The sequence below is a fragment of the Strix aluco genome, chromosome 17, assembly GCF_031877795.1.
Source record: "Strix aluco isolate bStrAlu1 chromosome 17, bStrAlu1.hap1, whole genome shotgun sequence".
NCBI classification, from domain to species: domain Eukaryota; kingdom Metazoa; phylum Chordata; class Aves; order Strigiformes; family Strigidae; genus Strix; species Strix aluco.
The window spans coordinates 392,282-401,717 of NC_133947.1; the positions used below are offsets into that span (position 1 = coordinate 392,282).

Here is a 9,436-nt window from a genome sequence, read left to right on the forward strand (position 1 = left end):
GATGATGTTATCTCTCCCCCCCACCCACACGCGCACATCTCCAGTGCGTGGAAACTCGCTGCTGGCAATAATCAAATCCCACCCTGGTACGGGGCAGGACAGGCTGGAGGTTCTGCCCCCTCCTCGCTGCCAGTCCATTCTCCCCAGCCATGAAACTCCTCCAGCGGCTTCTCACCCCCCAGCTGAGCCGGGGGGCTGCAGCACCTGCAGGGTCCCGGGTGCCCGCGCAGCAGCGCAGTCCCTCCTTGGGGCACCCTGGGGTTCCTGGCTGCAGCAGGACGTGGAGGCCGGGTGGTCTTTGTCCCAGTAACCGCCCCCAGGGTGCTGGGTGCCTCATGCTGAGGAGGGTCCCGGCGCTGCCGGCGGGGAGCGTGGGACTGGGTGGGCCCTCACCAGCTCGCGCAGGGTGCGGGTGCTGCCCGCCGCGGGAAGGCTGCTGTCCCGGCTCCCTTCCCACCCCGCATCACTGCCGAGGACAGAAATGGGTGTGTTTGGAGGAAGCCAGGCGAGAGATTTGGGATTAAACGCTGTGTCAGGGAGGAGCGATGGAGATCGCTGCTGATGAGCGCGTTTCTCCAGCCTGTGGCATGAGAAACACTGACTCTGGCGTGGGAAGGGGCCTGGAAGCGCCGAGGGGCCGGGGGCTGGCAGGGCTGGACCCGCCAAAGGAAGGGGAGTGCAGGGCAGGGCAGCCGCAGGCAGAAGTCTCCAGGCAGCCCCGGTGAGCTGTCGCTCCTGCAGCTGCCCGGGGCCGGGGTGTGGGAGCTCTGTGGGTCTCTGCCAAGCGCTCAGCCGCGTCTCTGTAGGACCCCCGGCCCGGGACGAGCTCTCCAGCTGCAGCCAGCAGCCGAGGCAGCAGCCAGGAGCCTTTAACTGGACTGGAGAGTGGGATGATTTTTCACTGCTTCCTCATAATAAGAGGACAGGAGTAAGTGACTAGTACAGTTCGTTCACTTGGTGAAGATTTATACAATCACTTCATCCGGTAATTGGTATTCTGGGGAGAGAGGGAGCTGCAGCTCCAGCATCCGCCTCTATTTGTTTTCTCTCTGTCTTTTTCTTTCTCTCCCCTTTTCAGAATGAGTAATTCTGTCCCTCACGATCACATTTAAACAGAGCATTTGCGGAGTGAATAATTAGTTACATTCAATTAGGTCTCACGCACTCTCCCTTCTCACTTTGGGGGACAGACGCACTAATGAGATGGCACATGTCTGACACGCGGGAGCCGTCATTAAACGCGCTGCGTGCTGGCAGGGAGGGGTCGGCTCGGGGCAGGTGGGGAGCCAGAGGGACCAGCCTGCTGCTGTGGGGCAGCTGTGGGGACACAGTCCTTTGGGGGCTGTCTGGGGCCAAAAGCTTCATATTTGGGGCCAAAGGCTCCGTGTCTGCGGCTTACGGGATGCCAGCCCTCTCTGCCGGCGGGACTGGCAGGGACAGCAGGAACGGGGGTCACGTCTGTCCCCAGGGCAGGGTGTTCACTGGGCCGGTGCCAAGGGGACGCTGCCCAGCCCCGCGACCATCCCCGCGGCCCTGCCAGCAGCGCCGAGCCCTAAGCGGGAGAGCTGCTGACATGCTTTTATCTCCCTTATTAAACCTAACATTAGGTTTTAAGAGGAGCCCTAAATAACGTGCCACTGCCTTTACAGTAAAACTTGCTCCATGTTCCAGCTGCTCCCGGCTCTGGGATTTACGGCCTTCCTTAGGCCGCACTGCGTGCGCTCGGGTGGTGCCAGGCCAGGGGCTGCAGCTGCCGCCGGGACCCGGGGCCTGCGCTGGGCTGGGGGGGGCTGCTGCGGTCCAGCCCCCCGCCAGTGAGTCAGGGCCGGCGGCAGCTCCACTGCGGCCCCCCAGCACCCCGCAGCGAGACGGGCCCTGCACAGTGATGGGGCGATGGGCTGGCGAGAGTCTGCCTGCTGCGGGCAGCCCTGCCTGCACCAGCGCCCTGGGCAGGGTTAGGTCAGCACACGGGCAGGGGCTGGGGTGCTCCACCCGCGGGCAGGGTCGGCGGTGGGCGCTGCCCGGCAGCCTCGGGGGCCGCTGGCTGCCGGTGCCGGGGCGGGAGGGGGGACGGGCCCGGCTCGGGGAGGGCGGGGGCAGCGGAGCGGGGCTGGGGTCGAGCAGAGCAGAGGGAGGGGCAGCCCCTCCCTTCCCTGCCGGGAGCCGCCCGCGGAGCGTCGATGGCCGCAGCGCCCATCCCCGGAGCGCCGGCCCCCGGGGCGCGGGTGGGCCCCGGTGCGGGGGGCCCCGGGGAGGGGCTGCCGGCCGCGCTGCTCCCGCACACTCGGAGAATTTATTAATAAAGTTTTAATTACGGTGTTTTGCCCGCGGCGCGGTGGAGAATAACGGACCGAGGCCGCTCCCCCCCCCGCAGCGCCGGTGGCCGGGGCGGCAGCTCCACCCCCCCCCCCCCACTCTCCGCGGGGTGCCCCCAAATCCCCCCCAAAATCCCCCCCAAATCCCCCCAAGCCCCGGGCCGGCCGGCGGAGGGCGGGTGCCCGAGGACATCCCGCCCCCAGGGCCGGGCCTCGCTCCCCCGCCACGCGCCGGTCCCGCAGCGTCACCTACCGGCCGCGGGTGCCCGGGCTCCGGCCGCGCCCCCCCCCCCCCCCCCCGCCGGGGAGCGGCACACCCGGCCCCGCCCGCCCTCACCGGCCCCGCGGGGGCTGGGCCCGGCTCCAGCGCTGGGGGCTCCCGCAGCCCCCGGGCCGGGGCCAGACCGTGCCCCGCCGGGGGGGTCCCGCCCCGCACGCCCCGGCCACGCTCGGCCCCGGGTCCCCCCGCCAGCACCACGCTGGGCCCCGCCGCAGCCCCCGGGGGGCGCCGGGCCCGGGCTCTGCTCCGCAGCCCCGTGATGAGCTTCGCTCCGCCGCGGCGGCCCCGGGCGCAGCTGGGGTGTCCCCGGGGTGTCCCCGGGGGGGGGGCCGTGTCCTGGCCCACGGCAGCGTCAGGTCACCCGCAGGCAGGCGCGACGCTGGAGGTGCCCCCGGCTGGAGAGGGGCAGAGGGGCCGGTGCCCCAGCCCCTGCGCCCTCACAGCCGCTCCTGCTCCGAGATTCGGCTCTCCTTGCCGTCCTCCTGGGCCACGGGCTGGCCCCCGAGCAGGGTCTCCTGCACAGGGAAGACTCCATCCTCTGTCTCCGTGGGCTGACGGGCCCCTGGGAGCTCCTGAGGCTCCCCGGCCTCCACCTGCGTGGGGGCAGGCGTCAGGGGCAGGCAGCTGCGTCCCCCACCCCTGCAGCCGCGTCTTTTCCCAGGCTCCTGCAATGCTCCGGTGCCCCCTTCACCCTCTGCGGGTCCCTCCTGTCTCAGCGTTTGCCAGCAGCGTCCCAGCGTTGCCCCTGTCCCAGCCTCCTGCTCCCTGCAGAGCCACATCCCCGGCTGCGCCCGGGAGGGACCCCAACCCACTGCTGGAGGGGGGCTCTGGGCAGACTCACCTGCTTCTTCACCCGCCGCCTGGGATCTGGAGGGAAAGATGGACAGAGGGCCGCGGTCGGTGGGGGGAGCGCTGCTGCCCCGCCCTGCCTGGAGCTCTCAGGGCTCAGAGCCCCGGCTGCTGCCCTGACAGGCCGGGGGCCACGGCCGGGAGCCGGGCAGGACCCACAGGGCACCAGCGCTTTCCTCCAGGAGCTGGCCCAGCTTGGGCTGCAGCCGTGCGAACATGCCCCCGCTGCTGAGGACAGAGCCCACCGACCCGGCACGGCAACAGGCTCGGGGACACACGTCCCGGCAGCCACCCCAGCGGGGCTGCCCCGCTCTCGGCAGAGCTGCCGCCGTCCTCCCCCCGCGGCCCCTCCAGCCAAGGCGTCGCCTCCCGTGTCCCAGCCCCTCACCTGTGTGGACCAGGCAGTAAATGCAGATGCCCACAAGGCAAGTGACAACCACGGCTGTGATGGGGATCAGCACCGACAGCGAAGAGCGCCCGCCCGACTCTGCCAAGGGAGACGGGGTACGTGAGGCACCGTGTGAGACGGCGAGCACCCCGAGCTGCCTCTGCGCCAGGCCCAGTCCTGCCTGGGGACAGAGAGGAGCAGGACAGCACCCTCCTCTCCCAAAAACACCCACGGGCCAGGCCAGCTCCTCCGAGGGCTGCGGGAGCGGAGCACCAGGAGATCCCTGCTCCGCACCGGCCCAGCCCCAGGCACCCGGCACTTACCGCAGATCACATCTGAGGTGTTCGTCCCTTCCACCTTCACCACCAGCCCCTTTTCCTTGCAGCTGCAGTGAAGAACGAGACCATATAACCACAGCAGCAGCCTGAGCACACGGAAAGCCCCTGAGCAGGAATGGCCGGGGCTGGGCAGCCACCAGAGCTGCACAAGGAAGCATCCTGCGCCGAGCACACCGGGCTCTGGACGGCGAGTGGCCGGGGCCGTGGCCAACGTTGTGGCCTGTGTGGCGTGATGGGGACACCGGGGCCCCGCATCGCAGGGCCCCACCCTGGGGTCCTGCTCTGGAGTTGCTGAAACTCCTGAAGATGGGGACAAGTTTTGGGACAAGGCGCAGGAGGGAGCAGATATTTGAGATCTTCCCAGTCAGGGAGACCCTGGGGCTCAGGCACTGCAGCTATCGCAGAACAGCTCGGAGATGACTCGATGACAGGCTACAAGTGGCTCCGTGGGGAGGTAATTTCTGGGCACAGATAAAAGCAAAGTGAAATCCAATGTCTGGCAGCTGAAGCAAGACTAATTCAGCCTGGAAATAAGGCTCACGTTTCTACCAGGGAGTACAATTAACTCTCGAGCAGCTTTCTAAAGACAGGGATGACCTGCCAGCCCATGGCATCCTCAAAGCCAGACTCCCCGTGGACAGGGCTGGTGCCTCAGCTGATGGCTACAGCCAAGGAGTGTGCTGGGAGGGAGAGCCCAGACAGGGCATGGGGGGTCCCCGCAGCCCCTCAGCCCTTTCTTCCTGGTGCAGACGGCAGCATGGACGTCCCTGGAGGGGCCAGCGCTCTGCACACACGCTGAAGGACACTCACAAGCACCTGGAAGTCTGCCTCGAGCTCAGCCACACCGCCCCGAAGCTCAGTGCCCTCGCAGCTCTGCTCCTCTCACTCCTGCCCTACACCAGCCTGATGCTGTCCCTCAGAGACCATCCCAGCCGGTCCCCAAGGTCCCCAAAGAGGCTGGCAGCAGAGGACACGCTGGGGATGGGTGAAGGATGTGGTCAGCACTCAGACAATACCTCGTCCAGGGATGGCACGGCTCGGTTTTAGAAGAGACATTGGAGAAGGTGCCTTCTGCACAGGGCTCGCAGGGGGATGACATCCGGGCCACAGCCTTGGCTGGAGAGGAGCAGAGATTGCAGGAAGGTCAGTACGGGCCACAGGAGGCGAGGGGCTGCGGGGGTCAGGCGAGCAGCACTCCCTGGGGCAGTGCTGCCAGGCGCAGCCCTCCCGAAGCCCTGCGAGGGGCACCCCGCAGGGGGAGCCCCCCCCGGCCCTGGAGGGCCCGAAGTCAGTGCTGCTGGGGCATCGGTCCGCTGAGAGGGAGGATCTGGCTGGACTCACCTGCCACAAAGCCAAAGCCGCGCTGGCAGGGCTGGTTCTCCACACAGGTCTGGCAGCTGGAGTCGGAGCAGTGCGTGCCGGCCTGGCACTGGCACGCCGTGTTGTGCGTCGCGTTTCCTTGTGTCTTCACGATGAGGCCGGCGTCTGGGCAAAGGGGGCGCGGGCAAGGTGAGACACCGGGGCGTGAGCCCAAGGGGACACCAGCCCCTGCAGCCCCCCTAGGCTGGTGCTGGTGGGCACGGGGAGCACTCACTCTCTTCACAGATATCGTGGGGGGTGCAGTGCCTCTCCCTGGTCCAGCTCTGCTGGTAGTGTCCGCTCTCGCAGCGGGTGCAGACAGAGTTCTCTGTGCCATTGCATTCGGAGACCAGCTTTTCCCCTGCAACAGAGGCCGATGAGGAGGGAGCAAGGGGGCTCTCCCCTCTCCCGGCAGCAGCTCTGTGCCAGCACTGGTGACTGTGGATGCCAGGGCCACTGCAGCCTGCTGCTCGGTAGCCTGATGCAGCTCTGGCGGCCAGGGCTGCGCACGCTGCGTGGGGCGAGGTGTGGGAGGGCTGCCAGGTGCTGGGGCAGGGAAACAGGGGCAGCCGCTCCCTCCCGCTCTCCAAGGACTGGGAAACGATCTGGCAGTGACAGCAGGAGCTGGCAAATACCATCACGATTTGGTAGTGCCAGCGGCAGCACTCTCCCCGCAAGCTGCCTGTGGCTGCAGAGCACTGACAGTCCCAAGAGAGCTGTGGCAGATTCGCTGAGGCCCAGGGCTCTCCCAGGGCACTCATGAGGTCCCCAGTTGCTCCTGCACTGAGGTGACGCAGGGAGGTGAACCTGTCAGCACCGCTGGCACGGGCTCGCTCACACCGAGCTGGGCTTGCTCCGCCCAGGCACAGCCAGGCCTGGGGGTCCCCAGGAAGGGGAAGGGGTCTCCGTACCTGGCTGACACCGGTTGCAGCACCCGCCCTTGTGTTCATACTGCTTCTCAGAGCATCTGGCAGCACCACTGGGCTCCCAGCACTGGAAGAAACAAGACCGGTGAACTCGTGCCGCTCCCCGGCGCTCCGGCACTGCCTCGGTTCTTCAGGCACGTGTGCGCTGACCTGTGCGCCAACCCACATCCCGAGGTGAGGGCTTCCTCGCCCCGCTCTTCCCATGCCTGTGCTAACCACAGACCGCAGCAGAGCCGCCTGCGCCGCCTGATGCCGCCGGTGCTCTCTTTGAAGTGGGGTGGCAGATTTCCTACCAGGCGGTGACCGCACGTTGCCCCATGCCTCTGCCCCTGACAACGGGGCTGCAGTGTTAACCGGGCCCCCCGTGCCCAGAGCACCGCCAGCCCCTTCCCCAGGTCGCTGCACCGGCCCTGAGGGGCGGGAAAGCCCTGGGCAAGCAGAGGCAGCCAGGGCCCTTGCTTGCCCTGCTAGCTGGGGCGGTGTGCGCGGGGAAGGGCGGAGAGGAGGCAGATCCCGGCCAGTCGGGGGGCAGGAGGGCACCCCCGGCACCGTTCCCTCGCACGGGGCAAGCCCCGTGCTGCCCATCCCCGGTAGCCCAGGGAGCGGGACGGGGGCTCGGGCAGAGCCCTGGGGTGAGGGAGGGCCCGGCACAACGGGTGTCTGTGGCCCAAACGACCCCCCCCGGGACCCCCGGGCAGCCCCGGCTCGACGGGGCACCGCGAGGTCTGACACGGGGATGCCCGAGCTGGCAGAAGGGAACCGGCCCCGCCGTCGGGGCACCGGCCCCGCTGTCACACGCCTGACGCGGAGCAGAAAGGGAAGTGAAAGGGGCGCCGGCAGCCCGTCCCTGCCCCCCCGCAGCCTCCCAGCACCCCGGGCTGCGGGGACCCCGGCCGTGCCCGGCGCTGCGGAGCCCCGAGGCTCGACGCTGCCGGCGGGGACCCGCGCCCCATCCTGGCGCAGGACCGGGCGGCAGAACCCGCCGGGCCCGGGGGGAAAGCGAAAGCGAGCAGGGGCCGAGGGGCCCGCGAGCAGAGCCCTGCCTGCCCTGCCTGCACTGCCCTCCCCTCCGCCCCGCGCCCCCGGGGGTCCCGTTGGGGGGGGTCGGACACGGCTGGCTCGGCCCGTGCGGGGCGGCAGCGCTACCGGAGCGTCCCCCGCAGCCGCCCCAGGCCCGGCCCGGCCATGAGCCTCCCGCGGGGGCGGGACGCGCCGAGGGGACGGGCCAGCGCGGCCGGACCGAGCCCTTTCCGGAAAGTCCGGGGCTGCGGGCCGGGGCAGAGCCCCGAGGAATGGAGAGAGGGAGGAGGGAGGAGGGAGCGCCCCAGCCCCAGCCCCACTCACGCCCAGCAGCACCGCGCCGAGGAGCCCCAACACCCCGAGCCGCTTCATGTCGCCGCACCCCGCCGCCGCCGCCCGCCCTATAACGCCCCGGCCCGTTCCCGCCCAGGAAGGGACGTTGGGCCGCCCGCCGCCGCCCCGGGGCTTCCCCGCACCGCGCCGGGCCGGGGAGCCCCGCCGGCACCCGGCGGGGGCGGGGGGGGGCAGCGTCACGCCCGCCTCTCGGTCCTGCCGGGTCCTTCCCGGGGTGACGGAGGTGCGGGCAGGGGCAGGAGCCGGCGGCGAGCCGAGGCGAGGTGAGCGTCTGTTCTGGCCCCAACGGCTCGTTCCTGGGGCAGAAGTTGGGGGTTTCACTTCTTTTTCCCAACGGTAGCCCAGGGCTGCGGCCCCGGGGAGCCCCCGCCGCTGCCCGCAGGCCCCGGCCCCCTGCGCAGGGTCCGCACAGACACGTCAGCCCACAACGGGAAGGGGCAGAAGCACCAGAGGCCCGGCCGCCCGCCTGCCTCTGGCTCAGTTCCCTCGGAGGAGTCCCCGAGCGCTGCCCGGGGAAGTTCCAGGCTCCCCTGCGGACCCGGCAGACTTTCCCCGGACTCCCCGTCACAATGTGGGGCCGTGCAGGGAGTGGCGGCTGCTCCGCGCCCCTGGGTGCCGCAGTCACCCACCGCGCTGCCGCCCCGTCCCTGCGCCGCAGCGCCAGCGCCATGGCCACCGCCTCAGCCCCGGCTTGGAGGTGGCCGGGAACACGCTGCCCGTGGCCTTCGCCAGGTCACTCCTGCTCCTGTTCTCCAAAAAGCGGATTCGTGCCCGGCCTGCAATAACCCATCCGAACACGCTCAGGAGACAGAGTGTATTTATCCAGGCCCGGGTGCTTGGTGGACTTTTCCACAAACCAAGCACACCACCTGCAGGTTTTCGTTCTTTTATATGCAAAAATCCGAGGTTAGTGCTTTTCCAAACACACGTGTTAGATAGCGATTGGTCAGTAACGTACACCGACAGCACGGCTCACGTACGCTTCTGCTGCTGCGCGCGCTCCTGGGAAGGGCCCTAACCTGGGCAGGGGCTTGCTGACCCGGGCTGTGGTTCTCAGCGTCACGACGAAGGCAGCTCGCTGTCAGTGTCACTGCCGGCTTAACGAATCGATTAGTCCCTTTGCCAGTTGTCAAATAACTCACCCTCAGCACAACCCGACATTCTCGATGGTCCAGGGCGTTTTACATATTTTCTAGGGTTTGGAGATTAAAGTTTATAACCCAGGTCACCTTGCCCACGCTTCCCCACGCGTGGGGTGACCATGGCTACCAGCACAGCTCTAACCGTGGCCACTAGTGAAGGTGATGAAGGTGACGTGCCCTCACTGGCCGCGGGAGCCGTGTGCTCTGGATTCCCCGGCCTGCCTGCGCTTCCCAGAACTGACGCACACGGGAGCGCGGCGGGTCCCGGGGGAGCCTCGAGGGCCGAGGCGCGGAGGCAAAGCTGGGGAGGGGATTTCTGGGCCGGGCTCCCGCGGGCCCAGCCTGGGAAGTCCCCACAGCCCCGGGCACCAGCTGCGCACCGGGACGCGCGTGCGGCTCCGGGCTGCGAGCGGCGGGGTGCGGCGGGGCCCGGTGCTCCCAGACCGGCGGGAGACCCCGGCCCGC

At 68.9% G+C, this 9,436-nt stretch overlaps 1 protein-coding gene across 2 annotated transcripts; it reads right to left on the reverse strand.

Moving 5' to 3' along the window:
- Nucleotides 1–2,708: 2,708 nt before the first annotated feature.
- Nucleotides 2,709–7,866, reverse strand: CD40 (CD40 molecule). 2 transcript variants are annotated; one of them, XM_074842976.1, is made up of 9 exons: nucleotides 7,800–7,866; nucleotides 6,441–6,522; nucleotides 5,765–5,890; nucleotides 5,512–5,655; nucleotides 5,187–5,286; nucleotides 4,156–4,217; nucleotides 3,833–3,931; nucleotides 3,437–3,462; nucleotides 2,713–3,188 (listed from the first exon to the last, which is right to left on the reverse strand). In XM_074842976.1, exons 1-9 carry the CDS (start codon nucleotides 7,845–7,847, stop codon nucleotides 3,033–3,035), a joined length of 843 nt encoding a protein of 280 aa, XP_074699077.1. In that variant the 5' UTR covers nucleotides 7,848–7,866; the 3' UTR covers nucleotides 2,713–3,032. The 2 variants fall into 2 exon arrangements, with proteins under 2 accessions (XP_074699076.1, XP_074699077.1); XM_074842975.1 differs by lacking the exons at nucleotides 6,441–6,522; nucleotides 7,800–7,866 and having other exon boundaries at nucleotides 2,709–3,188; nucleotides 5,765–6,241.
- Nucleotides 7,867–9,436: the final 1,570 nt, after the last annotated feature.